This window comes from Eumetopias jubatus, unplaced genomic scaffold (assembly GCF_037043125.1).
Source record: "Eumetopias jubatus isolate StellerSeaLion01/CBP00866 unplaced genomic scaffold, mEumJub1_p1.0 scaffold_9, whole genome shotgun sequence".
Taxonomy (NCBI): Eukaryota; Metazoa; Chordata; class Mammalia; order Carnivora; family Otariidae; genus Eumetopias; species Eumetopias jubatus.
The window spans coordinates 31357100-31376007 of NW_028274815.1; the positions used below are offsets into that span (position 1 = coordinate 31357100).

The 18908-nt window shown below is 35.9% G+C and overlaps 1 protein-coding gene across 1 annotated transcript in view; it reads left to right on the forward strand.

Annotated features, from left to right (window-relative positions):
- Window positions 1-18908, forward strand: part of LOC114219643 (regulator of microtubule dynamics protein 2) — a 75196-nt gene that overhangs the window by 23709 nt on the left and 32579 nt on the right. The window contains exons 3-5 of the mRNA XM_028117181.2: window positions 8983-9157; window positions 10332-10434; window positions 18233-18293. Coding sequence (XP_027972982.1) covers window positions 8983-9157; window positions 10332-10434; window positions 18233-18293 — 339 coding nt within the window. The remainder of the gene's footprint in view (window positions 1-8982; window positions 9158-10331; window positions 10435-18232; window positions 18294-18908) is intronic.

The window sequence follows — 18908 nt, forward strand, 5'->3', positions numbered from 1 at the left end:
TCCTTTTGTTCTCTCTACCATGTTTTCCTATAGCTCTTTGAGTACACTTACAACAATTTTTGTTTTAAAATTGTTGTAAGTCTACAGCCTGTATTTCTTTAGAGTCAGGTTCTGGAAATGTATTTTGTTTATTTAAATAGTCCATTTTACCCTGTTTCTTTGTATGGTTTGTGATCTTTTGTTGCACATTTTGGGGTGGCTGGGTGGCTCAGTCGGTTAAGTGTCTGACTCTTGATCTCAGCTCAGCTCTTGATTTTGGGGTCATGAGGTCAAGCCCCACATTGAGCTCCATGCTGCGCATGGAGTCTACCTAAAAAAAAGAAAAGAAAATTACATACTTGAAAAAACAGCCATATATCCTCCCTTTGTAGATTGGCTCCATGCAGCGGAAGACCCTCACTAATTAGCCCAGTGTGAGGGCTTAAGGACTTCTCAGGTCTTTTCTAGGCATTAGTTTTCCCTGGGCCCGTGTGTGTGTGTTTTCCCCTAATTATCCCATATAGCTGACTGTTTTTAAATATCTTAATTTCAGTGAGTCTTACTGCTGTTCTTAGATGTCTCATTGTATTCCTCTCCCCATAATCTCTTGCACTAAGGCACCCAGGAGTTTGCAGTCCCCCTCTAATTCTCACATGCCACAGTGCCTGCCACTGCTTTCAGTGACCTTCAACCTGATATCCAAACGATACCTTCATTTCTGTCTGAGCTCTGAGGCAAGTAAAGCAGAAAACAGTCTCTCAGGAAGCTATTAGACATGCCAGAACATTGCAAATAAGATCCACTCTTTCTCTTCTGTCCCAAGGGAGGAGCTGGGAATTGCAAACTTCTCATCAATACTATAATGCCAGGGAGGGGTGAGGCAAGGGTGAACAAAAACAGCATGAAGTTTCCTACCATTTTGAGTATGGTTTTTTCTTGATTTGGCATTCACTTGGTTGCTGCAAATCCTTGACTAGCTTCTAAATCTCCCATGAAGCTGTTTCATTCTCTCTATTGTCCATCTAGTGTTTCCATGTAGGAATGAGGGCCTATAGCTTCCTCTCCACCATCTTGCTGACATCAGTCTCTCTTGGCATGTATGTTTTGAAAAGAAGAAAAAAAAAGTTGGGGGAAGTGAGGTATTGGATAAGGCCGAGCAAAAGGAACTGAATCAGGGTGCCTGATACGGCGAGATGGCGCAGTACTGTAACCAGACATGTTTTTGCCTAGTCTGATGGAACTCACCATGGATTGACTTTTGTAAATACACTACTTTATTTTCGTAGAAAATAATGTCATTTTCTCTTTAAATAGTGCAATGATACCTTCAGAGATGCTATTGTTGCTATTGAAGCAAGTAATTGATTATGCAGAAGAAATGAAGGGATAGGGGAAATGGCATAGTTCTTATTCAAATTGGGGGCAGAAAATAGGGCCAGAAAAGTACATGAAGTTGCAAATGTTTGTAAGTAAATTTGACATTTTAGGGTGAATCTCTCCAGACCTGCTAAAAGAGTGTTGGAAAATTCTATTTGACATCAGATAATCTATGAATTGCCTTTTTTTTTTTTTTGGCCCCTGTACAAATCTCAGCTTCAACCCAAAATTAATACATATGTTTGATTTTCCCATGCCTATTTAGATATGCCCTATTTATAAAATTTGCTTTTAAAACTTTCTTATAATTTTTGATAAATGTCCAGTTATAAGTAGAAGATTCCTGTCCAAAGTAGGAAAACAGTTTCCCCACACTTGAGTGTTTCTAAATGTGGGGAAGAGACTAACTTAATGTTCTCTTTTGTTTTATTGGCCAGTTTGTCTACTGTTAATGTCAGTACCACTCTGACTTCTTATAGCTTTATCCTTTATGCTATAGTCCTGATAGCTATTATTTATAAGTGTCTTTGCTCTTCTTGTACTTGCCCTTCCATATTAATTTTAGAGTCAGGTAAGTTCCATAGGAAAAACCATTGTGGTTTTGGCTGGAATTGCATTAAAGTGTAGTTAAATTTGGGGCCATGTGAAATTGGTTTAATGTTAAGTTTTTCTATCCATGGATATAGTATCTTTGTCCATTTATTTAGGTATTCTTTAATGTCCTCAAAGAATATTTTTAAATTTTCTATAAAAAGATAAAATAAAAAACACAAAACTATGTGGAATTTTTTCCCTAGGTACTGTGTATTTTTCCTGTAAATGTTACATTTTATGAAATTACATTCTCTAGGGTTGCCTGGGTGGCTCAGTCAGTTAAGCATCTGCCTTCGGCTCAGGTCATGATTGCAGGGTCCTTGGATCGAGTCTCACGTCAGGCTCCCTGCTTGGCAGTGAGCCTGCTTCTCCCTCTACTGCTGATCCTTTTGTGATCGCTCTCTCTCTCTGACAAATAAATAAATAAAACCTTTAAAAAAAGAAAAAAAAAGAAATTACATTCTCTAACTTGTTTTATAGATATAAGGACATGATTGATTTTCAAAAACTGATCCTAAGTATTGATTAGCTTTATTTACTTATCTGTAAATTTTGATAGGATTTTTATTCTATTGCATAAACTTCAAATAAAAATAGTTCTATTTCTTCTTTCCCAATTCTTATAATTTTTGTTTTCTTTTAATATTGTGCTAACCTGTAGTACATTGTTGAATAGAAGCAACAATATTGAACATCCCTTTCTATTTCTTATTTTAAGGAGAATGCTTCTAATTTTTCATCATTAAGTGTGAAATGTATAATAGTTTTGGCATATAACCTTGTGTTCAGAAATCCCCTTCTACTCCTTGTTCATGGGTTTGCTATTTCTTTGTCCTAAAATGGAGCTGAATTTATTGAGAAAAAAATCTGTAATCACTGAAATGATCATGTATTGTTCTCATTCTATCTGTTGTGCTAAAGAAATGTTCTCATGTTAAACTGTGCTTGTAATTCCTGGGAGAAATCCAGTTTGGTTATGATGCATTCTTTCATGTTTGTTATAATTTTTTGAAATTTTTGATGTCTTTGATATCTTTGGTTGATATTTTTACATCTATATTTATGTGTAAAATTGGTCTATATTTCTTATACTATCCTTATTTGATTTTGGTGTCAGTTTTACCAGCTTCAAAACATGAGCTGAGGGGTGTTCCCTGTATTTGAATTTCTTGGAAGAATTTGGGTAAATCTGATTCTTTGGATATTTGGTAGAGCCTGAGAGAAATGATCTGTCTCTCGATCTCTGTCTCTCTCTCTGTGTGTGTGTGTGTGTGTGTGTGTGTGTGTGTGTGTGTGTGTTGAAATAGATATACACATTCTGGTTTAATTTATTTAATGTCTATAGGAATATTCACATTTTTGTTCTTTTTTCTTATAAAAATAAAATCTTTATTGATATATTCTTCATATGCTGTATAATTCACCCCTTTAAAGTGTACAATTTGGTGGGGTTTAGTGTATTCACAGAATTAGTTGTATAGCCATCACCGCTATCTAATTTCCAAACACTTTCATCACTCAAAAAAAAGCCGTGTACCCTGTATCCACTCATTCTCTATCTCTCCTCATCCCCAGGCCCTGTCAACCATTATTCTTACTTTCTGTTTCCATGGCTTTGCTTATCCTGTACATTTCACGAAGTGGAATCTTAAAATATGTGGCCTCTCACTAAGCATAATATGTTCAAGGTCCATTCATGTTGTATCATCCAACAGTACTTCATTCCTTTGTGTTACCAAATAACATCCCATTGTCGACTCATTTTGGTTACCCATTCATCAGATGAAGAGCATTTGGGTTATTTTCATTCTTTGGCTATTATGAATAAAGTTTCTATGTACATTCCTATACAGGTTTTTGTGTGGACATAGGTTTTTCAGTTCTCTTGGATGTGTACTTAGAAGTGTAATTGCTGAGTCATATGATAACTCTATGTCAAGCATTTTGAGGAACTACTGAATTGTTTTCCAAACTTAATGCACCATTTTATCCCATTAGCAATGCAGGAGGGTTCCAGTTTTTCCACATCTTTGTCAACAGTTGTTATTGTCTCTTTTATTTTAGCCATCCTAGAAGGTGTGAAGTGATAATTCATTGTGGTTTTGATTTGCATTTCACTAATGACTAATATTGAGCATCTCTTCATGTGTTCTTTGGCCATTTGTTATCATCTTTTGATGAGATATCTATTTACTCCTTTTTCCATTTTTAAATTGAATTATTTGTCTTTTTATTATTGAATTGTAAATTCATCTGTATACTTGTTAGATATACATCAGTATATTTGTCAGTATACTTGTTAGATATATGTCAGTATATTTGATTTGTAAGTATTTTCTTCCATTTTTGAATTATCTTTTCATTTTCTTGAAGAAAATTTCCTTTAAGCACAAAAGTTTAAAATTTTGTAAAATCTATTTTATCTATTTTTTCTTTTGTCACCTGTGCTAGACCATTGCCTAGTCCATGATCACAAATATATTTACTCCTGTGTTTTCTTCTAAGAGTTTTATAATTTTAGCTCTTACATTTAGGTTTTTGATCCATTTTGAGTTAATGTTTATATATGGTGTGAGGTAAAGGTCCAACTTCATTCTTCTGCATGTGGATATCTATTTGGCCCAGTACCATTTGTTGAAAATAAAATTGTATCCTCCACTAAGTTGTCTTGGTATTCTTGTCAAAACAAATTGACCATAAACATAAAGGTTTATTTCTGGACTCTAAATTCTTAATAGGTCCTTAATCCCTACTCCATGTCTATCATCCTTATGCCAGTATTGTCTTGACTACTGTGGCTTTATAGTAAATTTTGAAATCTGGAAGTGTGAATTCTCTAACTTTATTCCTCTTTTACAACATTATTTTGGCTGTATTGCATCCCTTGCATTTCTACATGAGATTTAGGATCAGCTTGTCAATTTTTGGGGGAAAATGTTGTCAGCAGAGATTTAATAGAAATTACTTTGAATCTGTAGATAAATTGGGGGAATCCTGCCATCATAACAACTAAATCTTCTGATTCATGAGCATGAGACTTCATGTACTTAGATCCTATTCTTTAATTTCAGCAATGTTTGATAGTTTACAGTATATAAGTCTTGCACATATTTTGTTAAATTCAATCCTAAGAATTTTATTCTTTTTTTTTTAAGATTTTATTTATTTATTTGACAGAGACACAGCGAGAGAGGGAACACAAGTAGGGGAAGTAGGAGAAGCAGGCTTCCTGCGGAGCAGGGAGCCTGATGTGGGGCTCGATCCCAGGACCCTCGGATCATGACCTGAGCCGAAGGCAGATGCTTAACGACTGAGCCACCCAGGCGTCCCGAATTTTATTCTTTTTTAAAAAGAGTATTTATTTATTAGAGAAAGGGAAAAAGGGAGAGAGATAGAGAAGGCATGCACATGAGTGGGGAGAGGGGCAGAGGGAGAGTATCTCAAGTAGACTCCCTGTTGAGCGCAGAACCTGACCTGGGGCTTGATCTCACCACCCATGAGGTCATGACCTGAGCCAAAATCATGAGTCTGACACCCAACTGACTGAGCCAACCACGTGCCCCAGAATTTTATTTTTTTTAATAATATTATAAGTGAAATTGTTTTCTTCTTTTCATTTTTGTATTGTTCATTGCTAGATGTATAGAAATACAATTTACTTTTATAAGTTGATCTTGTATTTTGCAATCTTGTTGAACTTGTTTATTAGTTCTAATAGCTTTTTATGGATTTATTAGGATTTTATATGAACAAGATGATGTCAAATGTGATTAGAGATAACTTTACTTCTTTCCAATCTGGGCACTTTTTATTTCATTTTCTGGACGAATTGATTGGTTTCTCCTTGAGCAGTTTTAGCCAATTATTATTTTTCTAGGTGGTTGTCTTTCATTTCAAAGTTTAAATTTATTATAAAATTGTTCATCGTAGTCTGTTATTTAAATCTATGTTCTATCTTTAGTAACAATGGTTCTTTGTTTCATTCCTGATGCTGTTTATAATGACTTCTGCTTTTCTTTCTTACATTCTTTTATGTATGAGATATATCTTTTTAAAATTCTTTTTAAACTTTATGAAATACAGAATACATGTGGAAAAGCATACAAATAACAAGTACACAGATGGATTTTCAAACTGAATACAGTGGTAAAGTCAGCACCCAGATTTAGAGACAGAATATTATTAGTACCTCAGATATTCCCAACATGCCGTCATCCAGTCACTCCCTGGCACCAAGAGGATAACCCATCTTGATTTCCAAATGCATACATTAGTTAAAATTATGTTTCTACTTTATCTAAGTGAAATAATACACTACATACTCCTTTGTGTCTAGCTTCTCTCAGTTGATATTAGCTTGTGATACTCATCCATTTTGTTGTGTGTGGTTGAAGGCCATTTATCCTCACTACTAACTACTCTTCCACTGTGTTAATATACCACAATATGTAAGCTTCCTATTCCTTTTTTTTTTTTTAATTTTATTATGTTATGTTAGTCACCATACAACACATCATTAGTTTTTGGTGTGGAAGCTTCCTATTCCTAATAGGCATTTGGTACTTTCCCGTTATGGACTATTATGATTGGATAAACATATGTAGACATTTGTTTTGGGTATATACCTGGGAGCGAAATGACTAGATCTGTAGAGTATGTGTATGCCAGCTTAGGATATATTGCCAAACATATTTCCAAAGTGGTTGTTCTAATTTATGCTCCCATTGGCTATATATAAGAGCTCCGTTGGCTCCAAATCCTCAAAAACTTTTGGTATTTTTTGTCTTTTCATTTTAGCCATTCTAGTGGGCACGTAGATGGAAATGTTTCAATTATTTTTAAATTTGGAGGTTTTCTCACCTACTTTTTAGTGGTGATTTCTAACTTAGTTGCATTGTGAACAGAGAATATGTTCTACACAACAGATTGCTACCATTTGTGGCTTGCTTTGTGGCCTTGTATATGTGGCTGTTTTCATAGATATGTCATAGATATGACGTTGTTTTCCAGGGGCTCAATGTCTAGTTCTGTATATGTTAGTTGGATTTGAGCTTGTTAATTTTGGCATTTAAATTGTATCCTTTTTCTTATACTTTATCAATTACTTAGAATGTTGTATTAAAAATCTCCCGTTCTGATAGTAGATTCAATTTCTCTTTGTATATGTTAATTTATGTTTTCTGTGTATCTGAGACTTGTGTTTTTAGACGCATAGAAGTCTAAAACTGCTCTTTCTTTATCATAAATTAAACCATTTAGTGTTGGTGTCCCTCTTTAAATTTAATGCTTTTTGCTCTAAAGAATATTATGTCTGATATTAAACTAGTTACTTCCTTTTGGTTATCATTTTCTTATTCTATCTCAGGTACGTAGAATTGGATTAAAAACTACTTTTAGCTCTTACAAACTCTAAGGACTGGTCCATGCATGTGCCACTTTTATTCATTTAGCTAGTTATTATGAATAATGTAAAAGCATCCATGAAACTACCTCCTAAAACAGAGAAAGGACCTAGACAATATTCCTCATCAAACCATTTGGCTCCCATGCCTTCCCTCATCTGAAGGGAATGGTTACCTTAAATGTATAATCTATATTGTTCATTCCTTCCTTTTTTAATAATATCATTTTATTACAGGTGTGTGTATATTCCTTAAGATGCACATTTAATTTTGATTGTTTTTATGGAAAGGGGATTGTGTTGTATATAGTTTTAAGAGCTTATTTTTCTGCTTAATAATAAGTTTGTTAAGATTCCTTCATATTTTGCACATCACTGTATTTCTTTCATTTTGACTGTTGTATAATATTCAATCACTCTTTGGTGGGCATTTGGGTTGTTTCCTGGTTTTTGCTATTTGAAAGTACTACTGTCTCTATTATACATATCTTTTTTTGCACATATGCAAGAGACCAGGTTACTGGGTCCTAGGGCATGTGAAAGTTCACTATTAAAAGATAACTCCAAAGTGCTTTCCCAACTGGGTTCACCAGTTTGGATTCACATCAGATCCTGTCAATTAACTTCATCCCCAGCATTTGGTATTGTCAGACTTTTCATGTAATATCTCTCTGTGGTCTTTATTTGTATTTCTCTAATTGCTAGTGAACATTGAACATCTTTTCTTATGTTTATTGACTATATGTATTTTCTCATTTGAGAAAGTCTATTTATATCTCTCAAGCATATTTCTATTGAGTTCACTGCGTCTTTTGTTATCTAATTTTAGGAAAGCTTTTATGTGTTCTTGATGTCAATGTTCTCCATGTGGGTGTGTTGCAAAACATCCATTCCTGGTTTTTAATTTGTGTTCTTATATTTTTGAAATTGTCTTTTGATTAGCAGCAGTTTTTCATTTTAATATAGCTAAACTGATTAGTCATTCATAATTAATCATTTATAGTTAATGCTTTCCTATCTTGGTTAAGAAAATTTTTTGCTCCTGAATGCCTGGGTGGCTCAGCCTGTTAAGCGTCTGCCTCTGGCTCAGGTCATGATCCCAGGGTCCTGGGATTGAGTCCCACATTGGGCTTCTTGGTCCGCAGGGAGCCTGCTTCTCCCTCTGCCTGCCATTCCCCCTGTTTGTGCTCTATCTCTTTCTGACAAAAAAAAAAAAAAATAGAATCTTAAAAAAAAAAAGAAAAAAAATTTTTGCTCCAAAGACTGAAAGATATTCACCTATAGTTTCTACTTAGAGTTTAGAAAATTATTTTTAACACTTAATTCCTTTTATCATCCAGAGTTATTTTTATAATATTATATGGTAGAGATTCAATTTCATTGTTTTCCATAGGAATAACCATTTTTTTTTCCTGGCCATTCCGTTACTTTCCCAGTGATCCGACAGGCCAACTCCATCATGCACCACAGCTCCATAAATATATGGATCTGCTTCTGGCCTTTTATTTCATCAGTCGCTTATCTGTTCTTGTATTCATAGCATACTGGCTTGTATTTTAAAAGAATCACTCTGCCTATTATCATATAACTTTCAAGAGATTTGATCATTATTTATTATTTCTGAATTTTAGGTATATTACAGCTAATACTGACACAGAAGAACAGAGTTTTCCAGTCCCTAAGGCATTTAACACACACATAGAGGAATTAAATTTAGATGTCCTTCTTCAGAAGGCTGATAATTTACGTATGAATGAATGTAGCAAGATGGAGAGTTTTGAACTACTTTGTGATCACAAAGAAAAGGTAAGAGATATGAGACAATAATGTTTGTATAGTTTTAATTTTTAATTTAATCTGCTCTCCTATTCATGTTATGACTGTAACATTGCGTTACATACAGTTTATATAAGCTAAATGGTTGATGCAAATTTTTCTATAATCTAACCGAAACTTTTAAAAAGTAAATTATAAGAGTTTATTAGGCTCTAAGATCATGAAAATGAGAACCAGAGGTATGATTATACACATCTATTTTTATTTGATTATTAATTTGCCATATTTGGTATGTACTTTATAACAAAGAATAAGACCTACTCCTGTTGGGGCAGGAAAAGCTACATTTTAAGTTTTCTGTTTTAGAGTTATTAAAATAACAGCCATCAGTTTCAGTGTGTTTCTACTAATGGTCATTTTTCAACATTTAACGTTGGGCTGAATTGAGAAAGCCCATCCCTCCCACTACTACCACCAAAGAGAAAGAAAGAAAGAAGGAAAGAGAGGAAGGGGAGATGGGGAAGGAAGGAGGGAAGGAAGGAGGGAGGGAGGGAGGGAAGGAAGGGAAGGAGGGAAGGGAGGGAGGAAGGAAAGGAGGGAGGGGAGGAAGGGAGGGAGGGAAGAAGGGAGGGAGGGAAGGAAGGAAGGGAGGGGGGAGGGAAGGGAGGGAGGGAGGGAGGGAGGGAGAAATTTCTCTGTATCCCAATGAGCAATAAATCTTTCTTTCCTATGAGCAATTTAAGTCTTAAATCCTTTGTCTGAGGATTTAGCAACTCCAAACATAAGGATTATGATTATATTTGTAGGTAAAAAATGTGACTGCTCTTTTGAGTATATGTGATCTGTAATGCTCGCTGAGGCATTATAATGAAGGTAGGTAACTTAGAAAGGAAAATAAAAAGAGGATACTATAATCCAGGGAAAACTCACAGATTCTGGCACCTATCAGTTCTCTCTTCTATGTTGGTGTAGAGCTAATGTCTGGGTAACACTCCTTAGTTTTAAGATCTAAATGTAACACTATATTAAATCACATTTTGTAGCCACAAATATTTGAATTTAAAATGTATGCACATGGATAGATTCAGTCATCCATAAATATCAGTTCACCTGCCTAATTTTTTAAAAGTTGCAGTGGAAAACATTTATAGTCTGGTCAAGTTGCTGAGTCAATCTAATATATAGTTCTATCTTTTCTTTTCAGTTTAGAGATGAAATAGAGTTTATTTGGCGGTTAGCTCGTGCTTATGGAGACATGTATGAGCTATCTACTAACGTACAAGAAAAGAAACATTATGCTAATATCGGTAAGTATTTTGTAAAGATTCATTATCCTCAAGTGACAATCTATCCTCAAGTGACAATCATTATCTATAATAACCCATTAATGAATTTTAATTAAAGTTAAAGTGTCTTAGCTAAAACCAATATGTTTAATCTATTTTAATATATTCATCTTGATAAAAGAAGATTAGCCTTGGGTCAATCCTCGTTTAGGTTTATTATACTGTCCTCTATACTTTTTTGCATATTTTTGAAATTTTCCATAGTAACAACAAAAGAATAACAGCCGGAATGTCAAATCTTTTATATATATCTCACCTTGACTCTCACTGAATACCAAAACCCTTTCTTGCAAAAATCCCCGTAGCTGCCATTTCTCTGAGCTTCAGCATAGTAACCTGACATCAAAACTTCTTTAATTCTTCTTTTGTTCCAAACCTCCTCTTTTCCAAGCTTTCTTTCTTTAAGATAGCATAAGGAAGAAACAGCAAAACATAATGATACCACAGATCTCATTCCAGTCTCGTTCACTGTCATTTTTATTTCCAAGAAGGTAGTATCTCCAAACTCCTTGTAATTACATTCCTTCCACTTGTAGATTTCCTCGCCCAGTGACTTTTGCACAAAGAGAAAAAACTGATTTATGTTCATATCTACTGAGAAAAATCACAGGATATCTATGTAAACTGTTTCAACATTCATCCATATTACTTTTTATTTCCCATAGGCACCTGCCCTGCCCTGGGCATTAGAGCTCTTCCTGTGTGTGATAGGAGGTAGAAATGATAGCAAAATCACATATTCTCAGCCTCTACATGAGCCGATGGCTTTGTGGGGAAGCAGTATTATTGAAATAACCATACATATAAAGAAACAGACGGAAATCCATTGTGAGGAAAGGAGAATGCGGGACGTTAAGGGTGATGACAGCAAGGATTTGATGGCAGGGGCTGGGGGCTGATGCAGAGAAGGCTTTCCTGGGGGAATTAAGAGTCTCACAGAGGTGAAATTACTGGGGATCTCTATTTTTAAATGGAGTAGAAGTGTAATTGAGTTAACATATGAGGTGGTAAAAATGGAAAAAGAAATAGGCTGGAGGAAATTGGGGGACAAAAATGGAGCGTAGATTGGAATAGGATCTATTTAAAAAAGAGAGAAACGTTTATGACGTCAAGAAAAAGGAGTGAAAGCCTCAGAGGCATTCATTCATATATTGAAATATATTAAAAAAAATTCTTTTCCTCTCCATTTAAGAAATATTTATTTGAAATTACCGTGTCCAGGAACAATGTTAAAATGAGGGGTGGAGGGAAGGAGAGAAGGGAGAGAGGAGGGAGGTGAATGTGATTAAGATGATTCTACACCAAGGAACTTGCTAGAAAGATCAACATAGAGACCTCCCATCATACCTCAGGGTTCCGGTAGTAAGTGCTTGGGAAAGGTGATGACAAAAATAGGTTCAAGCTGAGACCAGCGTTGGAGGACACTGGAACTCGGCGTGAGGGAGGAGGAAGTGCAGAATATTATTCCCCATAATAGCATATTTAAAATTCTTAAAAAAAAAAAAAAAAAAGAGCGGAGGTGGGGGTGGCGCCTGGGTAGGGGTGGGGGTGGCGCCTGGGTGGCTCAGTCAGTTAAGCTTCTGCCTTCGGCTCAGGTCATGATCCCAGGGTCCTGGAATTGAGCCCCACATGGGGCTCCCTGCTCAGCAGGGAGCCTGCTTCTCCCTCTCCCTCTGCCCGCCGCTCTGCCTACTTGTGCTTTCTCTCTGTCAAATAAATAAATAAAATCTTAAAAAAAATAAAAATAAAAAATAAAATTGTTATGCCAGGGGAAGATGTGATCGCTGAGGAGTGCAGAATTCTTTCAGGGTACTCACGCTAGGGTGGAGCATTATGCAGCAAATCTTTCAAAGTACTCTGATCTTAATTTGTATTCCAAATAAAATATGAATCCTATATCTAAAGGAACATTATTATACTTTCCAGAATTAAATGATCAATACAAGTGCCTCAAATAGACCACAAAGTACAATGTTGTAAAGGAAATAGCTTTCCTTTCAGACTTCTGGTGCATCAGTGAGGCTGTATGCTACCCAGCTCCCTTTTATAGTCTCAGGGTCTTTTATAGACTCTCTATTTTAGGCTCAAGAGCGTGCACCCAAAGCTATTTTTGTTCATTTGGCCAAGTAGCTAAAATATTGATTTTGTTTCTAATATTTAAATGTATATTTAAAATTATGTTTTTCAATCATTTATTTAAAGATTACTCTTTTAATATATGTCTATGATATAATGTCAGTTAGTATTAAAACACTTCACTTTTTTTTGTTATCTTACTAATAGGCTCTATGAGCTAATTTATTAATTTATTTTTATATCTTATTTTAGTATGTTAATCACCATACATTACATCATTAGTTTTTTTTTTTAAAGATTTTATTTATTTATTTGAGAGAGAGAGAGAATGAGAGATACAGAGCACGAGAAGGAAGAGGGTCAGAGGGAGAAGCAGACTCCCCGCTGAGTGGGGAGCCCGATGCGGGACTCGATCCCAGGACTCCAGGATCATGACCTGAGCTGAAGGCAGTCGCTTAACCAACTGAGCCACCCAGGCACCCAAATCATTAGTTTTTGATGGTAGTGTTCCATGATTCATTGTTTGCATATAACACCCAGTACTCCATTCAATATGTGCCCTCTTTAATACCCATCACCAGACTAACCCATCCCCCCACCCCCCTCCCCTCTAGAACCCATGTTTGTTTCTCAGAGTCCATAGTCTCTCATGGTTCATCTCCCCCTCTGATTCCCCTGCTTCATTTTTCCCTTCCTAATATCTTTTTTTTTTAACATGTAATGTATTATTTGTTTCAGAGGTACAGGTCTGTGATTCATCAGTCTTACACAATTCACAGGGCTCACCATAGCACATACCCTCCCCAATGTCTATCACCCAGCCACCCCATCCCTCCCACCTCCCACCACTCCAGCAACCTTCAGTTTGTTTCCTGAGATTAAGAATTCCTCATATCAGTGAAATCATATGATACATGTCTTTCTCTGATTGACTTCTTTGCTCTTAGCATAATACCTTCTCATTCCATCCACATCATTGCAAACGGCAAGATTTCAGGGTTTTTTGATGGCTGCATAATATTCCATTGTGTGTGTGTGTGTGTGTATATCACATCTTCTTTATCCATTCATCTGTTGATGGACATCTTGACCCTTTCCATAGGTTGGATATTGTGGACATTGCTGCTATAAACATTGGGGTGCACGCACCCCTTCAGATCACTACATTTGTATCTTTGGGGTAAATACCCAGTAGAGCAATTGCCAGGTCGTAGGGTAGCTCTATTTTCAACTTTTTGAGGAACCTCCATATTGTTTTCCAGAGTGGCTGCACCAGCTTGCATTCCCACCAACAGTGTAGGAGGGTTCCCCTTTCTCTGCATCCTCGCCAACATCTGTCATTTCCTGACTTGTTAATTTTAGCCATTCTGACTGGTGTGAGGTGGTATCTCATTGAGGTTTTGATTTAGATTTCCCTGATGCCAAGCGATGTTAAGCACTTTTTCATGTGTCTGTTGGCCATTTGGATGTCTTCTTTGCAGAAATGTGTGTTCCTATCTTCTGCCCATTTCTTGATTGGATTATTTGTTCTTTGGGTGTTGAGTTCGATAAGTTCTTTATAGATTTTGGATAGTAGCCCTTTATCTGATATGTCATTTGCAAATATCTTCTCCCATTCTGTTGGTTGTCTTTTGGTTTTGTGGACTGTTTCCTTTGCTGTGCAAAAGCTTTTTATCTTGATGAAGTCCCAGTAGTTCATTTTTGCCCTTGCTTCCCTTGCCTTTGGTGATATGTCTAGGAAGAAGTTGCTGCGGCTGAGGTCGAAGAGGTTGCTGCCTGTGTTCTCCTCAAGGATTTAGATGGATTCCTGTCTCACGTTTAGGTGTTTCATCCATTTTGAGTCTATTCTTGTGTGTGGTGTAAGGAAATGGTCCATTTTCATTCTTCTGCATGTGACTGTCCAATTTTCCCAACACCATTTGTTGAAGAGACTGTCTTTTTTCCATTGGACATTCTTTCCTGCTTTGTCGAAGATTAGTTGACCATAGAGTTGAGGGTCCATTTCTGGGCTCTCTATTCTGTTCCATTGATCTATGTGTCTGTTTTTGTGCCAGTACCATACTGTTTTGATGATTACAGCTTGGTAATAGAGCTTGAAGTCTGGAATTGTGATGCCACCAGCTTTGCTTTGCTTTTCTTTTTCAACATTCCTTTGGCTATTTGGGGTCTTTTCTGGTTCCATACAAATTTTAGGATTATTTGTTCCATTTCTTTGAAAAAAAGTGGATGGTATTTTGATGGGGATTGCATTAAATGTGTAGATTGCTCTAGGTAGCATTGACATCTTCATGATATTTGTTCTTCCAGTCCATGAGCATAGAATGTTTTTCCATTTCTTTGTGTCTTCCTCAATTTCTTTCATGAGTATTTTATAGTTTTCTGAGTGCAGAATCTTTGCCTCTTTGATTAGATTTATTCCTAGGTATCTTATGGTTTTGGGTGCAATTGTAAATGGAATTGACTCTTTAATTTCTCTTTCTTCTGTCTTGTTGTTGGTGTATAGAAGTGCAAGTGATTTCTGTGCATTGATTTGATATCCTACCACTTTACTGAATTTCTGTATGAGTTCTAGCAGTTTTGGGGGGGAGTCTTTTGGGTTTTCCACATAAAGTATCATATCGTCTGCAAAGAGTGAGATTTTGACTTCTCCTTTGCAGATTCAGATGCCTTTTATTTCCTTTTGTTGTCCTGTTGCTGAGGCTAGGACTTCTAGTACTATGTTGAATAGCAGTGGTGATAGTGGACATCCCTGCCGTGTTCCTGACCTTAGGGGGAAAGCTCTCAGTTTTTCCCCATTGAGAGTGATATTCGCTGTGGATTTTTCATAGATGGCTTTTATGATATTGAGGTATGTACCCTCTATCCCTACACTGTGAAGAGTTTTAATCAAGAAAGGATGCTGTACTTTGTCAAATGCTTTTTCTGCATCTATTGAGAGGATGATATGGTCCTTCTTCTTTCTTTTATTAATGTATCACATTGATTGATTTGTGGATGTTGAACCAACCTTGCAGCCCAGGAATAAATCTCACTTGGTCATGGTGAATAATCCTTTTAATGTACTGTTGTATCCTATTGGCTAGTATTTTGGTGAGAATTTTCACATCCATGTTCATCAGGGATATTGGTCTGTAATTCTCCTTTTTGATGGGGTCTTTGTCTGGTTTGGGGATCAAGGTAATTCTGGCCTCATAAAATGAGTTTGGAAGTTTTCCTTCCATTTCTATTTTTTGGAACAGTTTCAGAAGAATAGGTATTAATTCTTCTTTAAATGTTGGTAGAATTCCCCTGGGAAGCCATCTGGCCCTGGGCTCTTGTTTATTGGGAGATTTTTGATGACTGCTTCAATTTCCTTAGTGGTTAGGGTCTGTTCAGGTTTTCTGTTTCTTCCTGGTTCAGTTTTGGCAGTTTATACATCTCTAGGAATGCATCCGTTTCTTCCAGATTATCTAATTGGCTGGCATATAGTTGCTCATAATATGTTCTTATAATTGTTTGTATTTCTTTGGTGTTGGTTGTGATCTCTCCTCTTTCATTCATGATTTTATTTATTTGGGTCGTTTCTCTTTTCTTTTTGATAAGCCTGGCCAGGGTTTTATCAATCTTGTTAATTCTTTCAAAGAACCAGCTCCTACTTGTGTTGATCTGTTCTACTGTTCTTTTGGTTTCTATTTCATTGATTTCTGCTCTGATCTTTATTATTTCTCTTCTCCTGCTGGGTTTAGGCTTTATTTGCTGTTCTCTCTCCAGCTCCTTTAGGTGTAGGGTTAGATTGTGTATTTGAGAGCTTTCTTGTTTCTTGAGAAACGCTTGTATTGCTATATACTTTCCTCTTAGGACCGCCTTTGCTGCATCCCAAAGATTTTGAACAGTTGTGTTTTCATTTTCATTTGTTTCCGTGAATTTTTTTAATTTTTCTTGAATTTCCTGGTTGACCCATTCATTCTTTAGTAGGATGCTCTTTAGCCTCCCTGTATCTGAGTTCTTTCCGACTTTCCTCTTGTGATTGAGTTCTAGTTTCAAAGCATTGTGGTCTGAAAATATGCAGGGAATGATTCCAATCTTTTGTTACCGGTCGAGACCTGATTTGTGACCTAAGGTGTGATCTATTCTGAAGAATGTTCCATGGGCACTAGAGAAGAATGTGTATTCTCTTGCTTTGGGACGGAATGTTCTGAATATATCTGTGAAGTCCATTTGGTCCAGTGTGTCATTTAAAGCCTTTATTTCCTTGTTGATCTTTTGCTTAGATGATCTGTCCATTTCAATGAGGGGGGTGTTAAGGTCCCCTACTATTATTGTATTGTTGTTCGTGTGTTTCTTTGATTTTGTTATTAATTGGCTTATATAATTGGCTGCTCCCATGTTAAGGGCATAGATATTTACAATGGTTAGATCTTCTTGTTGGATAGACCCTTTAAGTATGATGTAGTGTCCTTCCTCATCTCTTATTACAGTCTTTGTTTTAAAATCTAATTTGTCTGATATAAAGATTCCCACCCCATCTTTCTTTTGATGTCCATTAGCATGGTAAATTGTTTTCCACACCCTCACTTTCAATCTGGAGGTGTCTTTGGGTCTAAAATGAGTCTCTTGCAGACAGCATATCAATGGGTCTTCTTTTTTTATCCAATCTGATACCCTGTGTCTTTTTGGAGGGCAGTATGAATTTAGTGCCATAAAACATTTCATTTTTTAATTTTTTCCAGTTTAGGTAGATTTCTACACAGGATGGTTCTCTTAATGGATAGAGCTATAAAATACAGAGTGTTCCACCGTAACAAATTCACAAATAGAATGGTTTTAGAATAAAAGATCCTTATTTATAAAGATTATCTCAACCACTTATTTAGAAGAGCATTTTGCAGATCACTGGATATTCTCTTCAAGGCAACAACAACAAAAACATGGAGCAGGGTAAAAGGAGATGGTATAAGACAAAGCAGCCCCTTTTTGAAAAGGATGTTCAGAATGTTGTTCAGTTTTGTTGCAAGCATTTTGACTTTTCAGGCCAATAGACAAAGCTCTATCCAAAGTAATTATGACCTTATGAAAAGTTATCCTAAAACTAAAGGAAATGATTTGGGATGATTATTTATGTACAGAGCCTGTTCATTGTTGTGCATGATTAGGTAGGCACTTCTCTGGGAAGCCTTCCCTTTAGATGGACTTAGTTACTCTGTTCTCTGCCTTGCTCTCTCTTTCTTCATCTTGCTTTTAGTTTTTGCATGCATTTTGTTTGCTTCTATACCTGCTTTCTACTGAAATGTGAACCCTTGGAAGTCAAAAACTGTATCTTAATTTGACTTTTTATTCCCAGAGGTTATGATGTGGCACTTAGACGGCACGCAGTAAATGTTGGTTAATTACAGAACAGTCTTTATTAAAGCTTTGAAATAACGATTGAATGACTTTTCCTGCACTTGGTTACATGACTTAATCCAGTGAGCTTAAAACTTGAGCATACAGCAGAATCTCTAGAGGCTAGTTAAAACAGATTGTTTAGCCCAGACTTTGTTAGGGAATGGGTCTCCCTTGTAGCTCCATATTTGCTTTTCTAACAAGTTCCCAGGTGATGCTTCTGGTTTTGGGACCATATTTTGGGAACCACTGACTTAATTCAATAATTCAGCTCCCACCAACTCGCATGAAGGTACTAAATGTAAGAACATTTGTCTTTCAGGGAAGACATTAGGGGAAAGAGCGATCACTACAGCACCCACAAATGGACATTGTCATCTGTGGTAAGTACATAGAACTTATGCAGTCTTTTTAAATTCTCATATACCTCTGTATAAGTTACAATTGATTTTTAAGATATTACTGACTCATTTTACCTGTCACATTCACTGAAAAATATATTTAGTAGATAGCACAGTAACTGTTCTTATTCTTATGTATTTTGTGGTATGTACATTTTAAATATATTCAAAGTAAACTTTCACTGAAAATTTCGTAAGTGAATCTACCAAGTGCAGCACCTTTGAACATGATAAATACTAATTAAATATAATTTAATGTTTGGAAACAAATACTGAAGTGATATCATGTTCCTAAATGAAATGTTGGAAGAATGCTTCAAAGAATAAAAGCATGTCACTCATTTCTTATACCTTAATGAGTCATTGTGTACAAATTCTACAGGTCAAAGAGAAGCCATTTTTAATATAAGAAATATAAGAAAGCTCAAACAAAGGGAATTTAATTCGTGGGGTAGGTGAATACCCTTGGGGAAACAAAATTATTCTTGAATATGTTTTGTTTTGGATCCTTTGTATGTTTAAAATTATAAAAACACAAATAAGAAGAAATATATTGTTTTAAATTAACACTCTGTGGTTGCGTTTTTTTAAAAGATT